Source organism: Chenopodium album, chromosome 12 (assembly GCF_948465745.1).
Source record: "Chenopodium album chromosome 12, dcCheAlbu1.1, whole genome shotgun sequence".
In the NCBI taxonomy this organism is placed as follows: Eukaryota; Viridiplantae; Streptophyta; class Magnoliopsida; order Caryophyllales; family Amaranthaceae; genus Chenopodium; species Chenopodium album.
Genome location: NC_137845.1, coordinates 7,492,127 through 7,519,947, shown reverse-complemented (window position 1 = coordinate 7,519,947; position 27,821 = coordinate 7,492,127). Strand labels below are relative to the sequence as shown.

General features: G+C 34.2%; 3 protein-coding genes and 1 pseudogene across 5 annotated transcripts; 1 reads left to right on the top strand and 3 right to left on the bottom strand.

Moving 5' to 3' along the window:
* Nucleotides 1-551: 551 nt before the first annotated feature.
* LOC145571847 (mediator of RNA polymerase II transcription subunit 8-like) lies at nucleotides 552-9,914 on the bottom strand. Its single transcript, XM_081630883.1, has 11 exons — nucleotides 9,634-9,914; nucleotides 8,691-8,815; nucleotides 7,676-7,800; nucleotides 7,402-7,585; nucleotides 6,609-6,716; nucleotides 6,435-6,502; nucleotides 4,984-5,259; nucleotides 2,928-3,125; nucleotides 1,774-1,824; nucleotides 1,158-1,218; nucleotides 552-969 (listed from the first exon to the last, which is right to left on the bottom strand). Exons 1-11 carry the CDS (start codon nucleotides 9,876-9,878, stop codon nucleotides 785-787), a joined length of 1,626 nt encoding a protein of 541 aa, XP_081487009.1. The 5' UTR covers nucleotides 9,879-9,914; the 3' UTR covers nucleotides 552-784.
* Nucleotides 9,915-10,899: 985 nt separating this feature from the next.
* LOC145570765 (uncharacterized) lies at nucleotides 10,900-13,507 on the bottom strand. Its single transcript, XM_081629908.1, has 4 exons — nucleotides 13,479-13,507; nucleotides 12,114-12,579; nucleotides 11,679-12,030; nucleotides 10,900-11,591 (listed from the first exon to the last, which is right to left on the bottom strand). Exons 1-4 carry the CDS (start codon nucleotides 13,505-13,507, stop codon nucleotides 10,900-10,902), a joined length of 1,539 nt encoding a protein of 512 aa, XP_081486034.1.
* Nucleotides 13,508-17,282: 3,775 nt separating this feature from the next.
* Nucleotides 17,283-27,424, top strand: LOC145570205 (uncharacterized). Of its 3 annotated transcripts, none has more exons than XR_014096410.1 (9): nucleotides 17,283-17,471; nucleotides 18,908-19,215; nucleotides 19,482-19,567; nucleotides 20,810-20,956; nucleotides 22,254-22,356; nucleotides 23,650-23,762; nucleotides 24,095-24,219; nucleotides 26,782-26,860; nucleotides 27,130-27,424. XR_014096410.1 is itself a non-coding variant. In XM_081629233.1 (8 exons), exons 2-7 carry the CDS (start codon nucleotides 18,996-18,998, stop codon nucleotides 24,182-24,184), a joined length of 759 nt encoding a protein of 252 aa, XP_081485359.1. In that variant the 5' UTR covers nucleotides 17,283-17,471; nucleotides 18,908-18,995; the 3' UTR covers nucleotides 24,185-24,219; nucleotides 26,782-27,424. The 3 variants fall into 3 exon arrangements, 1 of the variants encoding a protein (XP_081485359.1); XR_014096409.1 differs by having other exon boundaries at nucleotides 27,088-27,424; XM_081629233.1 differs by having other exon boundaries at nucleotides 26,782-27,424.
* Nucleotides 24,228-25,642, bottom strand: LOC145570764 (uncharacterized; annotated as a pseudogene).
* Nucleotides 27,425-27,821: the final 397 nt, after the last annotated feature.

The following is a 27,821-nucleotide window of genomic DNA, read 5'->3' as shown; positions in this document are numbered from 1 at the left end:
CCCTCACAATCTAGTGATTTAAAACCATGCATTTTCAATTACAACATATTTTCCATGAGTATCTTCATATGATCACTTGGTAATTCTTTTTGTTATTGACTGAATTACTATATTACCCTTGATGTCATATTGTTTTTAGTAGGCATCTCTATCTTGTTTTGATTCATTCATTTATTCACCCACTTTGTTCAACGATCAACTTTTCCATCTTAACTTCAATTTGCAAATGACAAACTAAGAAAGCAACATCAAAGAAAATTGGTACGTACTATACAACTGCCTCTAGGCAAGTATCATACCAACCCGGATTGTAGTATGCTCCGTCTAGTCTTTCAATAATAAGGTGGTGTCTTCAATAATAAGGTGGTCTTATTGGCACATCTGAATAATGCAAGACTCGATAAGCTAAAAAATTCCCAAAAAGCTCTTTACGAAACAAGGACTAAGTCCATAATTCCAAAACAAAAATATACCTCGTATAAGATTCTGTGGCAACCATCAATAACTTACTATTATTCAGCCGTTACTAAGGAAATACTCATCGACATAGAAATGCAATGGTGCGACTCCAAAATGGCTTTAACTTACTTTTATAAATAGAATCAACCATCACATTTACAGCGGCTACAATATCCCTCAGATAAGCAATGGTAACAAATTCAACCTGGTAGAGTGACCACTTTCTATTAACTATAATTCCGTAATCACATTTACAACGGCTATCACAACACATTAAATTACAATCTACGTCATTAAATATCTAGAAAACAAAATTTTGACAGAATCACTGCTGATTCTGTTGCCTTTGCTGTTGAAAATTTTGGAGATTCTGAGATGCATTTTGGAGAGGTACCATATTAGACTGGAGATTTTGAGAATTCTGTGACATGCTTCCAAAAGCAGCTTGAGGGACTTGCTGCTGCTGGGGTAAACTCATCATACTGGCTGGATTTGCTCCAATATTGAACACTGTAAAAGAGAGACAACACCAAGAAATTAAGTCCAAACTTGAATGTTTAGATAGAACACCACCCCAATCCCTCCCTCCCCCCTCTCTTCTTCTCCTTCCAGCAGTACGATCACCCAACACAAATGCAATAAGCAATAATAATCAATGACTTGACGCATACAAAGAGGCAATAAAAAAGATTACATACTCTGATCACTAAGCATCTGGGAAGGATGAGTCCTTTGAGCGTTTCCACCAGGTAATGCAAACTGAAGGTGTGCAACAGGTGATTGCCAATGCATATTAGTAGTATAACAAGGTCAAAGCAGTATATTCAACATATAAAATTAATACACATCTTTTGTTCCTGTACCTAAGAAAAAGTAAAAGGAATAGCTATTACCAATTGAACTTTTACATACATACACCAATGAAACGACAATTAGGGGCCAAATTGCAGCATATGTAGATAAAAATGCATAAGAAAGTGAAATCATTTAATCCTAAATCATAGCACACATTAACAAGCAACCAAAACAGAGATATTCACACAAACCTTTTACCTAACACCATTCACTCCATACACCCTCCCCCTCCACCACCCCCCCCCCCCCCCCCCCCAAAACCAAAACACACACACACAAAACATATATATAAACTGTAGATATAGTGTCGTCTGAAAATGATATTTGATCGGCATAAATAGAATTAGTCAAAAATCATTTGAGTTTATATCCACGAGTTACAGGTGTAATAAAAGAAAGTTGATGTAGCCTTCATGGAAAACAAGGTAATATCACTTTATATCATAATAATAAGCTAACCTGCATTCTTGGGAGCATTGCTTGAGATGTCATTGTAGAAGGCATGGACATCTGAAATGAGGGTAAAGAAATTATTAATTAAATCATTCCTCTACATTAATAAATGAGACTTGAAGTGCTATCAACATATACTGCTATATTTTTGTGTTAAAAAATGTCATTGTAAAGCCTCCACAATCCAACAAAGTCACCTATGAAAAGTTATTAACTAACAGATGATAACATTTATCTTTTTTATGTCGTATGAGTAGATGATATGTTGATACCAAGGTATCAATTTAAAAAACACAGTTAATAAATTCGATCTAAAAACATTATAAGAAGTAACATAGTTGATCAAAATCTAAAAAACACACAACTAGCAAAATACTATATTCTGAAATTTAAATACCAAAAAGAAGCTGATGCATATTACATTCTAATACAGTAAATATAGCAAAAACTAATAAGAAAAAACAATGAAGTGTCTTTATCAATCCGTGCAAAGAAAATAAGGTGATGGTTCATTAGGTCAACATTATGTTTATAAGCAGCTGGTGATGTATTCTATTAAGTTCATCAATTTTTCTGTGTTTTACTATGGTCAAGTAAAGAAAATTGCATCATTGTACAGTTGTACTGAGATTCCAATTAGAGTATTGATCTGTATACTAATAGTAAATTCTTGCGATTGCGATAAGAAATCACAACTCACTTGCAGTACACCAAATTCTTCAACAATCATTTTGATTTCCAGTGCATCCAAGAATTTTAAAAATGATTACATATATTGCATGGATATCCCATAATTCAGTCCCCAACCCCACCTCCACCCAATTGTGCTCGAGTGTTCATTATAATGCAAGGGCCAATACATATTGTTGATCAATTATAAGATAACACATTCCATTATTCATTTGGCATCCATACAGCTATAATTCTCATGTCATCCTTCAGTCAAGTCCATTTCTTATATACATTCTAATTGGAATGGAAATCTACATGAGAAGGAGAAAAAGACCAATGGTTGTCAATTTGTCTAAAAGAGAAATTACACTCAGCAAGTATGTCTAATGCAAACATGTAAAGAAGGCAGCAGCAAGTTGTTTTACCGACATATAACAAAAAACAGGATGCAATCACAGATTAAGTAAAAGTTGAGGTGCATGTTCTACCACAGGAGCATTAGGTGAATTCTGAGCAGCGTTGAATAATGCTGTATTAGCAGCTCCAGAAAATTGGCCAATATGACGGTTGAGCTGGGTTCCTTGGTTCAGTTGGGTTTGTCCAATATGTCCAGTGGGCAGCTGCCTACCTTGATATTGCTGATTCGCTGATTGCTGAGAAAATTGCATCTGGTTCTGTCCTTGCAGCTGACAGATGAATATATAAAAATAAGGAAACTTGATAGAATCAACTTTAAAAACACATGAAACTCCTACTTTCACTTCGCTATGATATCATTAAAAAAATTGCCTAATTTCGATACAGGTAAGAATTCTTTTCCTTAACCCACACTCATAACAGACATAAGTTGAAACAAGAAGGCTATATGGCAATAGGACTTCCCCGGTATAAAATTAGGACTACAAACTAATTTTCAACAGAAAAATTCCTCTTCTGCTCGCATAATAAGCAAATAATCTCCTATGATCTGGGCATAGTAATAGTCAAATAGGCAAACGAGGGCTGCTCCTAAGAGCTCAGTATGGAACAACTACAACCCCCCCCCCCCCCCCCCCAACAACCCCAAAAAAAAAGAGAAAGAAAAAGATGTATCTTTAGTTCTTTGATCTTGTGGACAAATGTAACCACATACAGTAGGGTAAACAAGATTTAGAAAGATAGCATATGACTGATCATGAATAAAAGAAGATTATGTATGCTTGAATGTTCTCTGTGCAGAACAGAGAGCCAGCATCTGGCTGGAAAAATCAAATTTTTGTAAATGGAAAAACATTGTAAAGCAAAGTGAAATTTGTGTATAAGAATACCGAAGAAAACTTCTGCTGAGCCTGAGTCTGCATATCACGTGGTTGTAATAATTGGTTCTGCGAGATCATTCTTTAGAATCGCAAACAGTCACCAAACTAGGACTACAAACTAATACTTCCTCCATTTCTTTTTAGTTGACACGTAACCAAAAATTATAAAAAGTTGATATTTTGAAAATATACATCGTGACGAATCTAACAAGACCCCAGATGACTATATTTTTCATTACGTATAAATCACAAAATACGGTCAAAGGAAAATGTGTGAATAGTGCTAAATTCAAAACGTGTCAACTAAAAAAAAAACGGAGTTAGTATTTGGTGGAGGCTGTTGGTTTATTTGGTGACTGTGTGTGGGCTTGTGGTAATGGTGATAGGATAGAAGGCTGGTGGGGTTGGGAATTTGGGATCTAAGGTAATAATGATAGTTCATTACTCGTTATGGTGATGGTCACGGTTGGTCAAGCTTCATGGTGTTGAGACTTGAGAGGAATGCAGGAATTCAAGAACAAATCCCCAGAAGGCTAGGAAATCACGTTAGAGGGGTAGAAAACTCTTGCCATCCGAATAACATTAAAAGGAAAATAGGGTGCTAATTGCCTTCCCTTTCCTAAATTCCCCAAATCAAACACCCCCTCATCGAATCTTTGATTCTCGTGCAAAAGACAACACGGAGTAAATATACAGAAATTAATTTTTTATTTTTCATTTTCCTATAGGTAAAGTCAGAAGCAAACAAAAGCCAACAGGAAGTGAAAAAAAAAAAAAAAGAAGTCATGAATAAAGTACTGGTAGGTAGACATGAGATGGAGAGGAAAAAATCAATATATTGTCTCGTTAACAATGATACAAGGAAAGCTTCTCCCTCCTCTTGAACTTCAAATTAAACTCAGGAAAATGAAATTAAGCTTAGGAAGAAATTAGCTCCCTTCCAACACAGGAATTGCTAGGACTTTCATTAATAGGCAATATTTAGTACGAACTGAGACAGACAGTTAACATCTATAGTACATGTCCAATAGCAGCAGATAAGCAGGTGAAACTGCCAGAGGCAACAAAGGTAATCTGAACATGATAATATATACTAGTGAATTGCAAATTTTGTAATATAAAAATCAACTTTAGAAAATTCAACATGAAACAATAACATAATTAAAATCAAAAGCAAACCATAGAGAGGACACAAGTACTTAAACTTATTGAATCGACGTATTTGGAGCACAAGCACAATAATTACCTGAGCCAAACCCTGCATAGCAGAGTTTCTATATTGCTGCTGCTGCTGAGCAAGAAGTTGCTGCTGCTGAGAAGGAAGCTGCATCATTTTTCTCTGTTGCAGCTGATGTTGTTGTTGAAGTGTTTGCTGCTGGGGAGAAGGTGCATTCATCATGTTTGTACCAGATCTTGGCGAGTTTGCATACTGGATTGGGGATGCTGTATTCTCAAAGGAAGATGGTACTGTGCCAGTAGAAGGTGAAGGCACTGATCTTCCAAGATGCTGTCCACCAGAAGCCTGCATCAAAAGGAGGTTTACATCTAATCAGGTCCGGAAGAAATGACAATATTTTACAATAAAAGTTTTAACAAGCCCTGGTTTTGTTCAAAGTACTGGCAGGAGCTGTAATTTACTGTAGATCTTCAAAAATTAAAGGGAAATGATATACAATGCCTTTAGGCTGCATAGAAAGAGCCACAAGTGGAAATATCAAGTTAAATTAAACTGTAATTACAATATTCGATGCATGATTTTGTCTTGCATTCCTAAATTAAAACCAATTTAGAAAATGCATTTAATGCAGCTTTGGGCTGCATATATCAATTTAGTAACTCCTGCCCCCTCCCCACAGCCAAAAAAATAAAATAAAGAGAGAGGCAGCAATAACAGCTGTATGAAATATTTTAATCACCAGACAGGTGCAAAGAGAATGCATATAGGCTCCCAATCAACTAAAAAGCAAACTGCTTATCTTGAATTATAAAAGCTCAACTTTGGGCACCAAGTGCCAAAAAAAAAAAAACACTTGAACTTGAGTTATAGTAACTAATTGACTAAACAAGGGAATAGGCAGATCGTTCATATCCAAACAAAAAGGTTTTAGATCAGTCAGACATTAACCATACTAGATGGTGGCGGCAGTTGTTTAATGTATTGTTTGAACATCATGCTCAAGTCCATTAACATGACCACTATGCGAGACAAGATATACACAATAGACCCAGACACAAAGACCGCACATAAGGTAGGATGCAAGCCAAGCTGCTCATTAACTTTTCATGCCCTGGCTGCAAAAAGATTGACTTGGCATGACTAACGAACTGACACAAACTTCAACAGATGTGTTAGGTTCTCTCACGCACGCACGCGCGTGCGCACACACACACTCACTCACACTCACACACAGACACACACACACACACACACACACACACACAAAAGATTGACTTGGCATGAGTAATGGACTGATGCAAACGTCAAGAGAGATGTTCGCTTCTAGAGCTTACAAGAAGGTTTATATATATATATATATTCTTTTCTGTTACTTTGTTTGAAAATTTAAACAAAGCTAATCTTAGAAAAATAAATTAAATAAAAGGGAAAAGGCAATAAAATGGAGGAAACTAAAAGCAATTGAATGGATATAAATACAGAATTTTTGAGGAAAATAGAATGTTAAAGACAATATCTACCTGCATTGGAGTTCCTTGATTACTGTGATTGCTGGATAACATAGGAGTAGTACTCTTTGAGTACATGCCTGATAGAATAATTCCCACAATTTCCATTATGAAAACATCAAGATACAACATAAAGATAGAATGCAGATAAAGATCATACATAAAGAGAATGCAATTCCTTGTTACCAGATCCATCACCATAAGTTGGTGCCCCATCACCAACAGTGAGCACGTCAACAAGATGTGAGGGAAGTGGAGAAGTAGCATGCCTCTGGTCTGCAGGCAGCCTTAATCCTGTACAACATAGAAATCATGCACCTCAAAGATAGAATACAGATAGCAAAAGATCTATCAAAATACCGCACAATATATCAAAACAATGAGTTAGGCAGGAACAAGACAACATAGTGGTGAGTTAAGTAGAACTGGCAATCCCTGACCTGACCTAAACCCAACCTGAAGTATTACCCATTTATTACATTCTGTACATGTAAATTATATGCTAATTTTGATTATTTTAGCAGAACATGAAATTGACTTGAAACCAAACCTGAACGGACGAACCTGGCCCATTGACCCGAATTACCAACTCTAGAACTAATCGATTACAATCAATGTCTGTTAAAATCTCACTTGGTTTGCATTATAATTTTAACCTGGCCTACCCTAAGGCTTTAGCCCTTCAACAAAAATACAAACATAATTTACAGAACAGAGAGTAATGTCCTATAGCAGAATTCAAAGCAGGCTCACTGATAACCACCCAAGCAAAGAAAACAAACCAGGCAGCAACCCTACTGCAAATGCTGCAAGAAATGAATAAATAAAAAGGAAAAAAAAAAAAAAAAAAAACCAAAGCTGGACAGGAGAAGAGAGAAAGTGATAGCGCTACATGAACAAATGTCTGAGCGCCATTTCAAATACATTAAGATCTTAGAGTATGCACAGTCATTTGCCTTGCAACTGTTTGAAGACTCACCTTCACCATGATTGACAGCAGCCCGGAGTAAATTTTCCTTTTCTTGAATTTTAGCAGAAAAGGCCTTGTCCAAAGTTGGGACAGTGCTCATCCTCTGACGGGTATCCAAACCATAGGCTTTGCGGGTATCAGCTATAACTTTTTCAGCACTTTCACAAGCGGAAGCAATCATGTCAATTCTAGCCTGCCACAGTGGCCAGTCTATTTTAAAAAAACAATCTGATACTACATAGAAGTTACTGGTTGAAATGCTAAATTAGCAAAATCAAGTCACCTTAAGCTTATCAATTTGTGTGGGTATAGGCAGATTTTGCATGCCAAGAAGAAACTGCTCCCTCTTAGAATTGTCATCCACTTCCATCTCGGGCAAGAGCTTGGACGACAACATAACAGGGAGTACTGCATGGAAAGTGATTTGTAATTACAAAGGGTTAATATAATGTACACCACAGTGCCAAATTATTCAGTCTTCATATATCAATGGACTCATATGTTATCTTCACACAAAATAAGGTGTTCCTATCTGATTTAAATCTTTGTACAATAATTATCTAACTTGGCTAAACTTTCATTGCATTTTTAACGAATACTGTTAGATTTATTCCAATGTGTATTTTCCAAATATTTAACTAATTTTTATTAATTCCCATTTCCCAATCAAATATTTTTAGTAATACGTAAATAGAACTAAAAAAAAAAATCAGATTTATAGATCTGATGAATATCACTAGTTTGATTCTGAAAAGATTGAGTGACAAGTTTCTAATATAAGGTGAAGAGAACAGGTTCTCAATCTGCTCTTCAATCTCTCTCCTCAGTCCTCACTGCTTTACATCTTTTTCTACTTTCCCTCCACTTTTATAGCACATTATCCTTAAAATTGGAGGATTAGGCAAACTTATTCAAGACTGGGCCACTAACCTATGGCTTTCTTATTTTATAGAAAGAGTACATTACTCTCTTTCTTTCTTTTTTTCTTTTTCTTTTTTTTTTTTTAAGCTCACTAGAAGGAAAAAATAAAGAAAAAAGAGAGAGAAAGAAAGTCAATAGATTCTAAGATTTCAACTTTTCAAGTCATCAAATTTTAAGATAGCTTATGTCAAATAAAAAATATAAAATTGAGATCTAGATATTGGTTGCTGGCTTGCTGCTTAGTAAAAAAGACTTACATATTCACTTTCTAGATTTCCTTATAGCATATATCAACCCCTAATTATGAAAAGGTGGTAAGCATTGAAAAGGAATGATTTATGCAAAACCATAACCTCAAATGACAGAAAGTCATGTACCTGTGGCATTCTCCGCATTAACATTCCTGGGATGGACCACAAAAGCTTTCGATACCTTCTTGATGTCTTCCACAATATTGAACAACTCCAGATTCACCATTGAAAATTGACCAACAACATCTTGCCTGGTGTGAGATATAACAGTCAGTGGTTAAAAGACATTAAATAAATTTACTTAGACAAGAAAAAAGCATTAACTCCAATTCTCATCAAATAGCAATATCCTCTAACGCCTATCAAATAATTGCATTACAATCTTACAGATTCATAATAAAGCAGAAGATAACCATCGCATTGCAATTAGTAATGCACAGTGAAACCCTCCACGCGTAAAAGGAAGCTTCTTTCGAGGCATTGGGGCAATTTTCACTCTAATGTTAATTGTTAACATACAATCAACAAAAAAGAATACAGTATATAGCATGAAATCAAATACTCTTCTTTCTTCACATCAAATTTACTTGGAAATTAATTCAATAACATTACTCTCACAACTTCACAAGTTTAGGAACATACTTTTAGTTTGGGAACTTGAATCGCCAATGCCATCATTCCACACCAATCAGACTAGTTCATTTATATCAAATAAAAAAGACAGTCCATTGCTCTTACCTCCATTGGAAAACAAAGCTTACAACAAACCCCTTTTCTAAAAAAACTTAATGCTTAATCACACAGTAATCTTCCCGAACTTCATAGCTTAAAATCAATTCCCTCACTACAAACAGATCTACTCCGAAAAATCTAGGAATTCAGCATTACGCAGCAGATAAAATAAAGAACTAGAAGACCCTAAATCAATTTCCCAATCCACGCCGTAATAACCATGCTTTAAAAAAATTAGGGTTTTTTTTTTCCCAATTATGCAAAAATTAACATCAATTTAAGGGGAATCTGAACAACAACAAAAGTGAAAGAAAAAAGAGAGAGATAGAAATTGGACCATTTGGGGAGGGCATTGGAGCGAGACAAGACGTCGAAATCTTCGAGAATGCGAGAGATGGCTTTGAAGAGACTAATGGCGCGAGTTTTGACAGATTCTAAGTTGAGCTGTTGTTGAACTGCTGAGTTTAGCTTCTCCACTACCTTGGCCGGTTGCGGTGGTTGTTGCGGCTGCTGTTGTTGTTGCTGCTGTTGTTGCGACGTTGTTTGGTTTTGCTCTTGCAGTGTGCCCATCATTGCTTCCATGATCGCCACCAGAGAGAGAGAGAAGAGGGAGTGAGACTCAAGAGGAAGTAAAAACAGAGTTTTAATATGGGAAATTCTTATTGATAGCCTCCTACTTTTGCTTATTTCCATTGGTAGCCACTTTTTATATGAATTATCTTTGGTAGCCTCAAACTTTTAAAATTTTACTTCCGTAGCCATATTTACCATAAAACATTAATTAGAACGTTAATTTTAATGATTCACGATTTATACACTAACTAGGGTTATATTTTACATATTTTTGGCTCCAAAGTTTCCCTTCAAAATGCAAGCAGACCTCCCACCTTAAATAAACACCCCATACCTTCAATCTTTATGTTTCCCTCCTCTTTTCTTTTCTTTTCTTTTCTTTTCCTCCCCCCTTTTATGGTTATAGCTGAACAGTGGGTAAAAATGAGAAGATGCAACTGTTATCCAATGAAGAATACTGATGTTAGGATCTCCGGCACAAGGAGCAACCCCGGAAGACCATACTACAAGTGCAACCTGTGTGGATTTTTTTCATGGGTGGAATCTTCAGATGTTGTAATTTGGAGGGAAGGGATTTGCTCTGTTGTTGGTGCTGCCATGAATGAAGGGTTGAAGATATGTGTGAAGTTTGCTGTTGTAATGACTTTTATGTACTTCCTTATCATTGTGCTAATGAACTAATGTATCGTAGTGAAAGAGAGAAGCGAACTAGGTTGTATGCTGCTTTAAAATATGAATAAAATGGTAATCCTTTTGTTAATCATTTTCCAAATGAGTAAAAATTATGTGTGTTGCAAGGATAATCTGAAAATAAAATCCAAGTGGGTAGTACCCAAATTAATACCCTGCCATAACTGTTAACACAAATTACATGAATGTAATATCCAAAAGTCAAGATCATATTCACCCACACTTAACTAATACTATGTTTTCAAATGACAAGACTTGAACATGTTAACACGTCATTGTTAAGTGACAAAAAAAAACCCCTACTTCAGCTTAATAATCAAACATTATCAAGGATTCAAGGCTAGGATGTAGGTTGTTTCTTCTTTCCTTTTACTGGCTGGGAGGAGGATGCATTGAGCTGCTGGGATGGAGGTTGTTTCTTTTTTCCCTTCTGACCAGTGGTTGCCTTTTGTTTTGATATCAGACCTCCTTTGCAGGTCAAAGTATTGTGTCCATATGCCTGACACTTACTACATTTGAAGGTCTTAGCCCTTTTACCCTTCCTTTCTTCATCATCAGCTCTCTTCCTATTTTTGCAAGGTCTACCTATTGCCCTTTTCACGATTGGTGGCTTGATCTCTGGCATAGTAATCTCTGGCATAGTAATCTCTGGCCAATGCTCAACATCTGGGATAGACTTGATACCAAAGCTGTAAGCTTCCTTGTATTTGCTCACAGAATACCACTCATGCACAAATGTGTGTGGATCTAACCTTGCATGAATTATTGCTCTAATAGCATGTTTACATGGTATACTAGTTAGCTGCCAAGCTCCACACAAGCAAGTGTGTTTGTTTAAGCTAACTGGGAGAACAGACTTGCCAGTTAGGACTTCATACTCTCCTTCCCCTGCCATGTATGGGATGCAGTCCCTGCTTGCATGACTAAGCTTCTGGATTCTTCTTGCAATGTTTGGGCAGATGTCTTGCCTCTCCCAAGTTTCACATTGTTGTCTTCTTGAAGCGATCCTAACCATAGTGTTTCTTCTAATCCCTAAAAAAAAAATTACACATACTGTCATTTGATGGATGTGTGCATAAATTAAGAAACGATAAAGTTAATGAAAGTGGCATGTTATACCTTCAAGTAAGGTCAGCACTGGCCTACATCTGTCCAGTCCTAGAGTCGCATTAAAACTTTCAACAAAATTTGTTTTGTTGACATCACACTTTAGCTCAGTGTTGAACTTGTATTTAGTCCACCTAGACTGATCTCCTAAGTTTGATAGCCATATTCTCCCATCTGGATTAACTTTCTGAAGTTGTTCCATGGCTTTCTTGAAGGTAAATGGTGAGAATGCACCACATGATTTCCAGAAAAGAGAAAACAACAATGGCCTCGGGAACGCTTTCTTCCAGTTTGCCACAAGGTGCTTACAACAGTACCTTCTGTCAACTTCATTCCATAACTCAGATAATGCCAAATCAATCCCCTGCATAATCAGATACCACAATGTTCAGTACATGAATGCATTGTAACAAAAGCTGAAATTAGATAAATAATTATGGGCTTGACCTTCTGTCGATCTGAGATTATGCACCAGTTGTCTCTTCCAAGATCCTTCAACATGTTCTTCAGATGCCACATAAAAAAGCACCAATTTTCTGTATCCTCCCCAGATACAATGGCCCATGCAAAAGGGTACAACTCATTATTGGCATCTAAAGCTACTGCGGACAACAGCACACCCCCATAATTTCCCTTAAGATGTGCACCATCTACCCCTATCAAGCTTCTACATGCCTTCACACCTTCGAGAACTCCTTTAAAACTTATGAAAATGCTCTTGAAAACCAATGGTTTTTCAGGCTCCTGTAACTCAACCCAAGCACAAAATGCAGATGACCCAGGATTGGTTGACTTAATCATCTCACAGTACTTGGGTAAAAAAGCATAAGACTCATCATGAGAGCCATGAATTTCAGCCAATGCCTTATGCTTAACCCTGTATAGTGTGCTTATATCCATCTGAACACCAAATCTTTGAAATAGGATGGCATTTAGCAGAAATATCGTTATTAGCCCTGATGTCTTCAATTAAGACTCTTGATGCCCATGAAGCACTAACCATAGGGTTATTTACATCCAACCCTAGCGTTCATGAACAACTCGTTTAAGTCCATTTATAAGTTTTTTCACTGCCAATTAAAACTTGGAAAATTTATAAATCTTTTATTCATACATATTTGTAAAAAGTACTAATTATTTCACCATGTAAAGGCATGAAAACTTTGTCATTACCTTTTTCTATAGAAAGAATATAAATATCTTATATAAAATTAAATGGATGTGTTAAAATTTGAAAGAAATCATATTTTTAATGATAAATTTCGGCTCGTTTATTTAATTAAACCCGATTTAGACCCGTTCAAGCTCGAAGTTAAACCTGAAATGAAAACGAGTATGTTCGTGAACAAAGCTCGAACAAGCCAAATTTTTAACGAGCCTAGCTTGAACAAGATTTTTAAAAGCTCGAGATAGTTCGAACACAAATATTTTTTATCAAGCTTAGCTCGAACAGACAAAAACTGGCTCGGCCCGGATCGTTTGCAGCCCTACTCGCACTTATAATTTGGGCTCTTGTCTAGTTTTTTTTTTCCAGTTAAAGCTATTGTCATTCGCAATGGTTTCCTTTTAAAAATGGATCATATTATTATCTTTCATAATTTTTTTTTACTGGGTAAGTTTAATTTACCTATGAAAGTTGCAACTGTTCGTGGATGATAAATATTTCATCCGTCCCCAAATAATAGTCCTTTATGACCTATTTTCAGTCACAAATTGATAGCCCCCTTTGCTTTTTTCAAGTAGCTTTAATATTTTATTTTTACCAAAATACCCTCATTTTTTTGTCGTTTTCCTCTATCCTTCCCATATTACCCCGTAATTTCCTCAGATTCTTGTGCCATTTTCTCTTAAATTGTACACTCTTCCTCTCTCCTCTGGCATTAAATTTTTATGTCCCCTCTTTCTCTCTCTTCATTTAGTTTAGGAGGGAATAAAATTCTTTTTATACGGAGTACTGAATTTCAATTCTGCTTTCTCAAAAAAAAAAAAAAAAAGAGTTTCAATTCTGATTTGATTTAGAGAGCAATCTGTGTACTTTAATTTGATTGGGTATTGTGATGAAATACTCTAATTTCATTGGTCAAATTTAATTCACATGGATTCAGCTTTGCATAGTGCATTCTTAGTGGACATTGAATAAAAACAAAAAAAAAAAAACCCTTTGGTTTCTTCTGAAAAGTAGAAAACAGCAAAGCAAAAACACTTTCTCTCTTTAGAATTTATTTGCTAATCATTATCAATTTCTTTTTCCCATAGAGTTGTACTTCTTAGTTAAGTTTCTTAATTCCCGTGATTTTTGCCCATAAGGAACTATCATTTGGGGACGGAGGGAGATTTTATAGTCTTTTCTCGGTGTTTAACTCCCGCCTAATCTAACGTGAAGCAAATCGAGCAGTAGATTATGTTGCTTCTCTTGGATATTCCACTCTGACGTATCAAGATATTGATCCCTTTATTCATAGATTTTTTATTATTTTTTAAAAACTTTTAGATAAATTAGATTATGCTCTTGCGAGGATACGCTTCTAATTTCTCTTGTACTTTACATCTATATATACTAGGGTATCATACGCGCGCGATGCGCACGGAGGGGCTAGCTCTTGCGGAGAATTTGCATTGGCATGTATTTATATCGTTGCTTTGGGTGGTACACCTGGTAATTTTAATATGTACACTATCTGGTTTATGTGTCTACGTGGTGAATTTGTAGAAAAGTATAAGAAAGCCACCAAAATCTTTTAAGACAATTATTTTTTAAAACCCTAAACTGTTTGATAGTGTTATTTCAATATTTTTATTAAGTAATATTTAATTGATTTGCATCCCTTCATATTTTAAGCGCCGAGTGTTAGTTTAGAACTCGAGTGTTAGTTTAGAACTCTTAATTGATGTGCGTGTTTCAATAATACTTAGTGTAATATTTTTAGCGTGTTTTTTTTCAAATGATTTTTTTGTGAGCTGTGGACCCGTGGTCATATGCATGGACTATGGAGTAATAATATGTAAAATGCTGCAGCTAAAAACTCAATAATGTATATTTTTTTCCTCTTAAATTCTCTCAATAATTAATACCAGCTATTTTTTTTTCTACCATCAATTGATTCCCCTTGATTTTAGGATTTTTAAGTTCTTTATACCTCTTGATAACATACGTCTGCTCAAATATCACTGTACTATTTAATATGAATCTCATTCAAATTCTATAACGTTTTTTATATGTACATTTCAAAAGCTAATAAACTTTAACGATAGATGTAATTAAAGGACAAAAAGATAGTAAATAAGAAGAGCAATTACAAAAGAGTAAAAATAAACGGTATCTTGGTTATAAACCGTCCCTTTGTATATACAATTTTTTTGCTTTTTAAATAATAATAATATCATATGAAGTGTAAAATATTAGAATTTTTTTATTTAAAAAAAAAAAACTGAATTAATTGATGATATATGAATAAAGAAAAAAAGGCATTAAATATATTAATGATAGTAAACATATTAATGAGGGTAAAAAAGTAAATACACATTTTGCACACAATTTGATACACATTTTTGAGGGTATAATTGGCAGCACACTATTCCTAAGAGTTATTTTATACTTTTTATAAGGTAGGGATATAAAAAAATGTGAATTACCATTATGTAGATTTGTCTAAATTGAATAAAGTGTTTTTTTTTTTAAAAAAAGAAATTGTCTTGATTACATATGAATGATGAATTGAAATTTTGTAATGTTTTCTCCCAATCATAATCGTATTTAGGAACTCACTACACCAATTTGAGTATTTATGTGATTGCTATAAACCAACCTAGCTAACAGTTTGTTTTGTGTAATTGATACAACAGTTTAGTATAACTAACACCCCACAAGTTTTTAGGCATAAGGTAGGTGTGTCCACTAAGCAATTCCAAATTTTCATAATATTTCGTTTATCTTAAATTAATTGCAGCCATACTATTTTGAACAGTTTTATCATTATAACAGCTTTAACCTTTTAGAAGGTGATCGCATAAGTTATGAAATACAAGTTTACCAATGCCCAATCCACACGTTTAACACACGAATTTTATCATGCTCCCAATTTCACACTCCTCGTCATACTCCCTTCATTAAATGGTGTTGTTTTGCTTAGAAAATTTTAAAACATAAAAAGAAAAAACATAGTATGAAAGACATGTACTAATTTAGCAGTTTCTCTTTATGCTTACTGCAGCAAAATTACATTTTTATTTTACCAGTTTTTCACGCATTAATGAACTCGTTTTTCCTCAACAATTGATGGGCTAATATACATAGACACAAATTTTTTAGTTCAAAAACTACTTTGTGGACTGGGTGTTGCATTGGGTTGCTCCGTTTATTAAGAGCAAGCCCCAGTTTATAGCCTAGAAAACAAATTATTTTACACAAATTAACAAATTATATTTATCAAATAACATTTTCATAAATAAGTTGCATTGAAAATTGTATTTTTTGATTAAAAATATATATATTTTTACTTTTTGTGGGCCACTATGACAAGTTGGACAGATTTTTAAATTTAACACCGTTAACTCTTCGTTTGGTACTATTCGTCATCGTCTTCATGTTCATCTTCTGACTCTTGTTCATATTTTTTCTTCTCACCCACCTTAATATTCTCCCTCAAATCTTTGGCCACTTTCACCTTCGCTTTGAAGTCCGTTCGATTCTATATCCGGCGACGCGGTTTCGCCGGCGAAATTAAACGAAAATCTTAATAACAAAAGGAGAAATAAATGGCATGGTTAACCTCAGGTGAGCTTTCCTTCCTCCATTAAATTTGACTTCGCACCACCATTTTCGGCGGCTTCGCCGACGGAATTTAACGAAAACTCAAATAACAAAGTGAGATTAACAGGCATGGTTAACCCTAAAGGGTAGATAAGCTTTCTTTGTCCATTGATTTCGACGTCATATAATGAAAAGATGTATTTTCCACCATTGAAATTGAAGGTTGAAGGAGGAAAGAGAAAACAATAAAAGGCTGAAGGAGGAGAGAGAAAATCAGAAAATACCAAAAGGTTGAAAGAGGATAGAGAAAACAACATTTAACCAAAGTTAAATATAATTTACATATACACCCCTTGATAAATACAATTAAACATGTATTTTCTCATTTATTAAACCTTGTGATTATATGTATTTAATATTTGTGGTATCTTTTTTTTTCTTTTCTTTTTAATTAGACCTTGTGTTGTCAAATAAATATTTATTTTCATGTTTATAACATTGTTAATAATTGGCTTAAATAGTTTAATATTCCTCCTTATAAGAGATTGAGGGTTTAAATCCCTTTAAAAATTGACAAACAAAATCCACTCTTGCAACTAATAATAGAAAGATTTAGTTTAAAAAAGCTTTAAAAAAAAAAAATGACTTCATCATATCATTCTTTAACAAAAATTTCTTTAACAAAAATGGAAATCTAACCCAAATTAAGCAAAAGTTGATATCTTTGTTTATACCAAAAAAAATAAAATAAAAAAATCGTGGCATCCAATATTCCCTCTCTTGACTTTGACCTCATCCCAACTTGAACTACCTACCATAAGTTGAACTTCCCCTTTCTTCTTTTTCCTCTAACTTTTGCGCTCCAACTAAAAATACAGTAAATCAACAAAATCTCGCAACTTTCTCTCTCATCCAATTTCTGTCAATTTTCCTCTGCTCAATTTTTCTTAGCCGCCATTTTTGTCAAACTTTCTCTTACACGAAACCCTAAATTCTGCTGTTTATTTTGGATTGTCGGTGATCTCCGAGGTTGCAACAATGGCGGATTCAATCAGGTTATTTTTTTTTATTTTCTTTTAATTTTAGTTTTAGCTCTTAAGCTTTTTGATTATTGGCGAATTTGATCAATTTTTTTAGCTAATTTTAAATTACTGAGGTATTGAATTGATTGCAATTTTTTTGATGTTTAATTTTTCGGCATTGATTTAGCTGATTCATGATCCGCGTTATATGAGTGTTCAAATTCGAATTGATTAGTGAATTTCCTTATGACGATTATAGATTTAAGATTGTGGAATTTTGCTCTTTTTTAATTTTTTTTTTTTTTTTTTGGCTCGAAATTTTGTGTTTTGATCATTTACACAGTAAAGTTATATAGTCTATTTAGGCATGAAATGCTGAGGTTAGTGAGGTAAGTTAAGTTGGAAATGGAATCTAAACCAGCAAATTTTGTTTTTTTATTTTTTTATTTTTTTTTATTTTTTAATTTTAATCTTTAAATGATGAAGGCAATGTCGGAGTCTAATTTAGCACTTAGGAATTTATAGCAGTTACTTTATTTGCTTAATATCTGAATTTCCAATTATAATAATAGCTTGGGCGATGTCCCGGGATTTTACGTGTTATTCTATTATCTAGTGAGGAGACTACTGCTACAAACAATTATATGAAGTTTGAAAAAGTAATGTAACTAAGAAGGTTGGAAATGGAAAAAAAAAAAGAAAAGAAAAAGAGCTAAGATTAATACTAGTATATTAGTAACAGAATACACTTATAATATACTCTTGTTAATAACATAGTTCTATTCACCTAATATCTATTTATATGTACTTATTAGACTTTATTAAAAATTATTTTAGATGTAGGTTGAACTTGAGTAACCCTTATTACCCCTTATATGAACTTAATCCTGAAATTAATAATCCTAAATTGAACTCATTTTTCCTAAAATAAGTGGAAATAAGGTGAATTGAACAAGATTTAAGTAGTCAAGGTGTAACTACTTTTGAAAAGCTATAAAAGAGATGTAAAGTACTTCGTATAAGACATCATTTTTCTTTGAAAGATTAAATAATGAGATTGTAGTAGATTTATGGATAAGTTCTTGCTTTTCCAAATTAGAGGTCATGCGTTACCCTGTAGAGACAAAATCTTTTTTTCCCCCAGCATTTGCATGGGAAGAGAGTGCCCCATGGTGCATAGGTTGGCTCCAAAAAGTTTATGAATACATCTTGATTTCATGTTGGGTATTTCAAACTTTCTCAGTATCATTTGTAGATAATTTTAGAATATGAGTTATGTATATGTGGACCTCCATAACCTTGTCTTGTTGGGAATCATACTAAATTATTGTTACAGTAATGTATACATTGAGCTGACAAACACTAGCATGACAATAGAACTTGAGTATAATACCGAGAAGTCAATAATTGACTTTGTGGGGGATTACTTTGGATTTTGGCTTTTACATCTTTGTTTTCTCTTGTTGCAGGTATCTCCTTCATTGACAGGTGAAATGGTTTGCAAGTTTTACAAATCAAGGGATGATTTGGACTATTTGAATTTTAATATTCTCTGCAATGCAATTAGCTTCGAATGGCAGTCGTGGAGAAGATGATTCGGAAACAGAGCCTATCCTGTCGGATTCCCATATAATTGAAGAATCTCAGGAAACTACCCTTTATGAAATTAGAACTGTTGTTTGTGATACTTCCGCTGTGACAGATATTGAAGCTGATGAGAACTGCAGTTTAGTGAATCCAGAGCAACCACAATGCCGGATATGCCTAGAAATTGAAGGTATTTTACCACTTGTGGAACTATTTAGTTTATACCAGCAATACTGCTTTTTTCCTTTTCCCTGCCTCTAATCATGCTTTAGGCCTGTAGCCTGTATTAATTATACCTTGCTCAATATTTATTTCTCATATGAGGATCCTGTGCCCATGGTCTCTTCTTGTTTACAGATGATATGTCTTTGTTGTCCATAAATTGATTCTTCCTGTAGATGTTATCTTATACAAGTATTTGATATAAGAGATTAATAAGTTGATGAATGGTGTCAGGAGAGGATTTAATTGCTCCATGTCATTGCAAAGGCACTCAGAAGTATGTCCACAGATCATGTCTTGACAATTGGAGGTCCACAAAGGTATATGATTTAAATTCATTTCTTAAAGGTCTTACTCAGGGACAAAAGTGTAGTACACATCATTACGCATGCAGCCAGATTTATTGTTTTATCTGATCCTCTATAGCCAAAAGTGTACTAGACCAAGTAGAGCCCCTAAATTAGAAATTTTAACTCACTTCCATTTGAAAAATCGTTAGTGATTGTTCATGGCATTGGTATCCAAAACTGAAAACTAATATTGCTTTGATTTTTCTTAGATCGACTAGTACTAATGCATTGATATTTTAATTTTTAAGTGACAAGTAAAGCTGATGGAAAAATAGCTGTTTCAGTTGTCAGATTATATACAATATTGCAACAGAGGTATTATTAATTACAGGAACAATTTAAAGTTAATTTAATTTCACAGTGATTTATAACTGTATCATCTATATGTTTAGAAGATCTACATAGTCATTGAAGTTGTCTTCCGTGATGGTTTAGAAGTCGACCAAGTTGTTTGATTTCCATATTTTTGAGTTTGATAAAATAGGTATTTGCACCCACAAATTGCAGCAATTAGTGACGATTGCTCTCCAAAAACAAATATCTCTCTCATTTCAGTGACCACTTGTGGAAGAACATTTCGTAAATGATTTTTATTTTTGGTGAATTTCAAGAGACATGTATCATTGGTTGCGTTTTTAAAATCTATGCACTGTGCTCTTAATTGCAGTTAGTCATGATAGAAAGGATTGCTACATAATGTTTTACTAATTATAAAATTATAATTTCCTAGCTGTGTAATGGGATAATAACCTGAAGAAATTCAAAACAAGTGAGGCAACATTTGCCATACTGAACAGTGATTGATTTAGAGGATACTGAATAGCAAGTTCTTATTTTCCCTTCCCGTCCCTATCTCAATTTTATGTACTTCTTGGATATACAGCTTCTTTCTTGTCTTCTAAAGTTCAGCTAAAGTGATATATTTCCTTTAAGGGTTAGGATACATCTTTATATTATTAAAGTTTCTTGAGGTTTTTACTTTCCTTTATTCTTTTAGATATTTGGTCTTTTTCTTTTTCAACTCCTGCTAATTGTCTAGAAACATTTGTTGCTTAAAATTTAATTGCTTATCAAGAGAAGTTGGAAACCAGCGTTAAAAAATCTCTGCGTACCTACCCTGATGTTTAATCATTTTTCCGATCTTAACTTTGTAGATTTTCATCTCTGGAGGATTAACTTAATGTTATTATCGCATTTATGTCATTTTCTCAGGAGGGCTTTGCTTTTGCTCATTGTACAGAATGCCGGGCAAATTTCTTATTGCGAGCAAATGTCCCATCGGATCGCTGGTGGTTGAGATTAAAGTTTCAGTTCCTTGTTGCAAGAGATCATGCATTCATTTTTATAGTTGTTCAGATGGTATAATGACATAACATGATGCTCTGTAAAGTATTTAAATATTGTTAACAGTAAACACACAGTAAAAAAAACAGTATGAATATTTTGTTTCCTAATAAACATCACCGATTAATTTGGCTGCAAATAACTTTCCCTTTTTGGACTATGCATCTAGAATTGTTGCTGGAGTGATTTTAAGCTGTGACACTTATAGAGTTCTTTAAGTATCAGCTTCTAAGTGAAGGGCGTGCACTAGATTCCTTAAACAAAAGCCATGGTCTTTTAGACCGAGGATAAAGTGACAACTTTCCTATTCCATTACACTTTTAAGTTTAAGATTTTTAGAGTCTTTTACCAATACTCTACTATATTTTTCTAAAGGATGTGGTTAGGCATATCTCGTCCTCTAAAGTTGGTACTGAAAAAAAATTGGCAATCTCATTTTTTGAATCATGTATAGCTAAGCCTTTTTTTTCCTCAAAAGATGATTGACCTATACAAATGCTATCTTTTGTTAATATAATGATTACAGTAGGTAAAACTTGTGATTCTTTTTTTAAAGCTACAAATTGCTTCCTCTTCTTTTCTAAAGAGGATTGTCTCTTTCGTTGAAACCCCCATTTGCAGCCGCCCAAAAGCTTGAAATGCCCGCTCTAAGGATTTTTGGCTCAATGGTATTCTTACTTAGTTCCAAATTAGTTGACACGTTTTGACTTTTGATAGTATTCATAAACTTTAATTTGACTGGCATTTATGAATTATAGATATGAAAAAATACAATCATGTGGATCTTGTTAGATCCGTTCAGTGTGTACTTAATTAAACTTTAAGTTGGAACATAGGAAGTATATACGATTCACTTTTTTTTTTTTTAATTTTTTTTGGGGTGGTGGAAGTAGGAGGGTTCTTAGATGCGTTGTTTTGAAGAGAAATGTTGAGTAAACCTATGTTCTTCTTGGCTTCGCCCTTAGCCCTATTATGATCCAATGATGCATATGAAAGATATAATCATATTATTGATTTTCCATAATCTATTCTCATGGAATTTTGAAAAGTCATGTGCTCTATAGTTGGGCTATTTATTAGCTTTTTAGTTCTACCTATGCACTTTACCTGCTTTGATAGTATTTATGGGATGCCATATTAAGCACATGTGCTATAAGTTGCTAAGTTAAATTTACTACACTAGACAATAATCAACAATACATGCATAACATATACGTATGTCCGTGTGTGTTCATATTACATACTAAGCACATATTTAGTACTACTTATTTGTTTGGCATGCTTTAAAATTCTAATTAAGCTGTTTTGACAGATTGTGGCAGTGTTAGGCATTCTGGTTTACAAGTTCTATGGCGAAGAACTGCGTGAAATGTTTGGCTATCAAGAACACCCATATGCATTTTATATCATGGCTGGTATGTGATTCTTTTCTGTCAAGCATCTATCTGCAATAATTTATCTGTAGTTTTCTATTTTTCATTTCATGGACAAGTCCAGGTGTTATAATTTATAAATACTAAGCCAGTTAGCTATTCTTTGTTGTTGCTAAGGAATAATAATTTTTCTTGAATTTTCTGTTGAAATTTCGTGGTCTGAGTTGATTCTCCTGCATATGACATATTGAACTAAGCTTTATTACTCCACCAGAATTCTTTGCTCCTTTTTGTGATTGTGTTGCTAATGTTTTTTAACTTTGCAACTGAGATGCTATTTTCAAGAAGTGTGATGTTGAATCTTATTTGGTTTATTGATCTGAATTAATATGGACATGTGTGGCTTGAGTTCATTTATACCCCATAATATTATGCTTTCACAAATTGGTTACAAAACCTTTAATGTGTAAAACATGATAGAGTTTCAGAGGTAATTGCTGGTTTGTGCGCTTGTCTTGCAATATTTACTCAAATATTTCTGTGTGTAGTTGGAAAATTTGTTAGTAACTACTATTTATAAATTTGTATTTACTCTGTATTAAAATACCAAAGTTCCAAGCATTTACAGATCGTTAGACAGTTTTTGTCACATGGCCCACTTTTGCTCCGCTTTTTTCTCCCCAAAACTTCTGTTTCCCTTTTGGGCTCGTAAAATTTTGGGTTATAGCTCTCCTATTTCATTCACTCTTCAACATCTGCTCAACATATCACTAATTAGTTGTGAAGAGTGGTTGGGGTTTCAAGAAAGAATCTTTTAGAGCTTCAATTTGGTTAGTTTTTTGCATTGAAAATTAGGATTTGTGGAATTGCAATTCAATTAAATGAATCTCCTTGCAAAATTGAACAACTACTCTTGCTTAATGCATAATCAAATTCCCTTGGTACCCTTTCAATTCAAACAAAATCAACATTAGATTCTATGTATATTGGACTAACGAAAAGAAAGGGAGGGAATATCTTCTTATAGAATGTATACACCCTAATTAATGTTATAGTATTATATGCACTAAGCACTTATGTATGGATTTTATTTTTTATTATTTTTTTATTTGAAGTTCAATTTTTTTTATGAATACAAATTCATGGTAGAGTGGTTTGAATTTTTGTGGACACTTGTAGCTGCAATCTTATTTGTTTCTCTGTTACTGCATAATTTTTTTTCCCTTTGTATGACAAGACTGACAACTAATGTCTTAATCTAACTTGTAATTTTTGTGGGTTCATATGTGGAATTTTTTTTAATGATGTCCTACATACTTGGTCCAATATTTGCAGTTTTGGCTATTATACTTGTTGGCTTGCTTTATGGTTTCTTCATAGCGATAATATGTGGACAGAGGATCAATGAGCGCCACCATCATGTTCTTGCAAAACAAGAGTTGACAAAGGTACTGATTATTCCTTAATGTCGATTGCTTAAAATTGGGAAGTCTTGAGCAATGCAATTATGTCTTATAGTTGGATGTCAATATTAGACATGCATCACATGCTCCTAAATAATGCATCTGATCTGAAATTTTAATACTTTCACTTACTCTAGCTTCTTGATGACCTACTTGTTAAAGAGATGTATACCATTTCATGTCATGTGACAAGAGGCTTCTATTGTACTGTTTTGTTACTTGCATTGTCTTTCTGTGTGAGTGATGGCCGGAATTCATTGATGTTACTAAGTTCTCTGTTGCATGTATTTGGATTGAAGATTTTAAATTCTGTGCAGGAGTACATAGTGGAAGACCGTGAGAGTAAAGATGTTCCTGAACTTGACCCTAGCCACATATCAGAGCTGAGAATGTTGGGCCTCTACTGAAACAATCAAATAGCATTTCCTTGGCATTCTTTTAGGTGTGTGTTCTAATTTTCTCAATTTTTTTCCTCTCTGATTAAGTAGGACATTCAGGCGAAATGTAGTTCATTCTTAGTTGATGATTTTGATCACTGGTGTCAGCATAACTAGATGAAAACTTCAAAGTATAAATTTTTCTGCTAGTGCATTGCTGCTCAGATTCGTATCTCATTAGCATTTATTGTTTAGGAAATTAGATGCTTGTAAATTGAAAGAGACAAAAATTGAGTCTTGAATGCAGGGGTTTTGAATGTGAGTATTCAGAGGAACAATGATTCTGACAATGCATGCCGCGAATCTAGTGATATTGGTTTGTTTTTAGAAGAATACTTTTGAAGTTCAGAGGCTTGGTGCCAGGGGGTGAATCTTGGTTTCTGTAGGTGGAGAGGTTTCCTATTGGCAACTTACTAAATTTCGTTACCCTGGGAAAGTTTTTTAATTTGGGAATTGGAGTTGGATTGCTTGCATGTGGCAGATGTGTTTCAAATTACCATCATTGTTACAAGTCATAATTTAGGTGTTCCCCCTCGAGTGTATACCTTATATAATATACTACTAACGTGGGCAAAAATTCCTTTTTAAAAACATGGACAAAAATGCTGAAATGATTACATTTATTTTATATTTCCAAATTTGGCAAATGTTCTATCTTTCATACATTATTGTACAATCTACTTAAGATGAACAACATCGTTATAATCTCATTATTATGGGAAAACATTACAGTCTTATGATGTCAATCAATAAATAGAAGTTTTTCCTTAATGGTATAGCTCACCTAATCTTTCTTAGCAACGAAGCAGTGAATCACTGAACTTAACCTTAAATAAAACTGCTTTGTTGATGCAGTAGTACTACTGCTGAATATTACAAGCCCCCTACATTATTTAGTCTAACATCCATTATCAACACCATAAAGACTACAATTATCATGCCTTATCCTTTGTTTATGGATGAATATGTAATCATCCATAGGCTGAATCCTTCTACTCAACCGTAATTGCCGCACCTCATTAATAGTGCTTCTCTCCTTCATCTCCAAGGGTATGGTTGCTGCGTTAAGCAAACTTTTCGAGGTTTGTAGTCTTTGTACCACCATGCTTAGCTTTCTGCAAAGAGGTTCATCCATGATCTGGTTCATGTTCTTGAAAAGAACAGTGATTTCTGAATATTCAGTAATTCTGTGTTCACTTAGATATCGAAATTCATCTTCCATTTCTACCCCTGAGGAATAGATCAATAGAGTAACATCCTCTTAATAGGGGTACCCTCAATAATGTGGATTTTTTCCTTCAGGCTTCTGACTGTTTCTGTGATGCTGTCTACCACTATGCTGATTTGCCTTGATGAAAATTTTATGGTGACTGGGATTTTGTTATGTTGGATAGTTTGCAGTCTTTGCGGCACCAAGTAGTAGTCCATAGGAGGAGGTAAGTCATCATGGTAATGCTGATGATGAGATCGATTCTTGTGCCTTCGTGGATAATGGGGTGGTCATCCATGTCTACATCAGTCAGTTCAAAGCCTAACACGTAAAGTGTTTGCAAGGGTATAGGGATACCTAGGATTTTTGCTACTTCCTCAGTTTCTTTTTAGTTGCATCACTTTCCTAAAACGGAAATTTCTAATTAGTTGCATCACTTTTCTATTTAGTTAATAAACTCTCTCTATCTCTCTCCTGCCACATGGGTCCATTTTTTTTTTTCAATTCTCTGTATCTCATTCATCTCCATAAATTGCCTAGGAGTCCGCAATTTGCAAAGTGATGCAACTAAAAAAACGAAGGAAGTATTTTTTGTTGATTTTGAGGACAGGTTCTTGGTGGCTTATTTCAATGGGAAATTTGTTGGAGCTAGTGACTATTTGAGTATTTGAGTTGAGTGAATAAGAGAATTGTGAGTAATACATGCTTTAGTGTTAAGAATTAGGATGTAATTGAGATGTGGGAATTGAAGGAAGCTTTATAATGTTATAATGATGAATAAGACATTAGATTTTCTGTTTTTTCATTCCTATTTCATGTCTTAATTTTTTTAAAACATGTTCTATATCATGGAATATGCTTCTTTTGAGTGGAAATTGCTTGTCTATGCCAGTTAGTGTGCACAAGTCATCTAAAGCACAAGAGATTTCAATTCGCCTTTTTGGGCTAGGCAAATGATATTAAGTGTTAAAATCAGCTCAATACAACACGTTACTTTGGTTGTAAGTTGTAATCTTCTGTCCCATTATAATGAGATGACGACTGTTTTGGTTGTCCCAGTATTTGTCTTTATAAGTCTTTATACTAGTATAGTCAAATTGTTGGAAAAAATGTTAAATATTTGTAAAACTTGATTTCTGTTGGCCATCTTGATGCGAAGTTTTCCAGAAGCATGAATCAATATTAGAATGCCTGGTCATATGCAATTCCAAAAGCATTTGGGTTTGCTTGAAGAAAGTCTTCCTCTCTTGGGGTGATATTGTCTCTTATTAATTACTCCCAAAAATTATCAGATCATTTGGTCAATAGATATAAATTGCTTCAATCTGCCCTGTCTCTGACTTTAAATCTGTTTCAGGTCCCAACCTTGGTTCTGTTACTAGATTCCGAGATATGAATTTGGAGGCAGCACGTGGGAACTTCTTTAGCATATAGAGGTGCATATATACTCGCATACATACCTTCTCTTATACTCTGTGTGTCATAGAGAAACAATTTACAAAATTCTAATATGCTGTAAAGCTTATAGGCATTTGATTTCTCTTGGGTTTTGACCTTTGCTTACCATTTTTACAAACCCTTGTGGTTAAATAACTGGACCTTGTTAAGGACGAGGTTACCTTGAAAACCAATCTTTGTTGATTTCTCGTGTGAATTTGTATAGGAGCTGTATATAATTTCTCAATCAGGCTTAGCTTTCTAGCAGGAACCGTACGTGCCTGGAATAAAACAGGACAGATCTAGGAGACTAGATGGGTACAGGATTGATTCTGCAAGACTAGGTGCCCCTTGCAATACTTATGTAAAGATTGTATGCTGCCACAATGTCATTTTTCAGATATTTGATGGAAGTGCATTGGCTCGATCGTATAGTCTTTTTACTCATTGCTGGTGAAATCATACTGCAAGCATATTTGATCTCGTCCTTGTGACATGTAAACGTTTGTTAGTTGAGAACTGATGTAATAATTTGTCTTTAACTTCTTGCAAGGTTTCTGTAAGCTAGATGTTCACCATTTCCAATTGATAGGGGGAAAAAACGCTGAATCATTGTGTAGTGTTCTAAACCTGCTAAGGTCCAAAAGGGCATAATTCATTCAGGCGTTTTTGTTCAATGCAGGGGAAGTGTGTATTATCATCAAAACCTGAAGTACATAGATGCTCCTTGTTACTGGTTGCACGAGAGCAACACACGCGTTTTTTCATTTGAATACAATTTTATTAATTGAGAATGCCTCGTTTCAGACAATTACATGATTACTATGGAGTAGAATACTACATTGCATTGATTTACTTCAGATTTGAATATTGAATCTTCATTTTCTAAATATTGTTTTTGAAGTAGAATACCGGTACCTCTTATTCATACATAATAATAACAGATCAAGAATTTGAATA

Coding starts and splice junctions, on each gene's coding strand:
- LOC145570205 (XM_081629233.1), top strand. CDS start 18,996: ATGCAATTAGCTTCGAATGGCAGTCGTGGAGAAGATGATTCGGAAACA. Junction 20,957..22,253: donor TTTTTATAGTTGTTCAGATG/GTATAATGACAT, acceptor CTGTTTTGACAG/ATTGTGGCAGTGTTAGGCAT. Junction 22,357..23,649: donor TGCATTTTATATCATGGCTG/GTATGTGATTCT, acceptor CAATATTTGCAG/TTTTGGCTATTATACTTGTT.
- LOC145571847 (XM_081630883.1), bottom strand. CDS start 9,878: ATGGAAGCAATGATGGGCACACTGCAAGAGCAAAACCAAACAACGTCG. Junction 1,825..2,927: donor ATTCACCTAATGCTCCTGTG/GTAGAACATGCA, acceptor CCCTCATTTCAG/ATGTCCATGCCTTCTACAAT. Junction 1,219..1,773: donor CAATGCTCCCAAGAATGCAG/GTTAGCTTATTA, acceptor GCACACCTTCAG/TTTGCATTACCTGGTGGAAA.
- LOC145570765 (XM_081629908.1), bottom strand. CDS start 13,507: ATGGCACAAGAATCTGAGGAAATTACGGG. Junction 12,031..12,113: donor TAATCTCAGATCGACAGAAG/GTCAAGCCCATA, acceptor CTGATTATGCAG/GGGATTGATTTGGCATTATC. Junction 11,592..11,678: donor AGTGCTGACCTTACTTGAAG/GTATAACATGCC, acceptor TTTTTTTTTTAG/GGATTAGAAGAAACACTATG.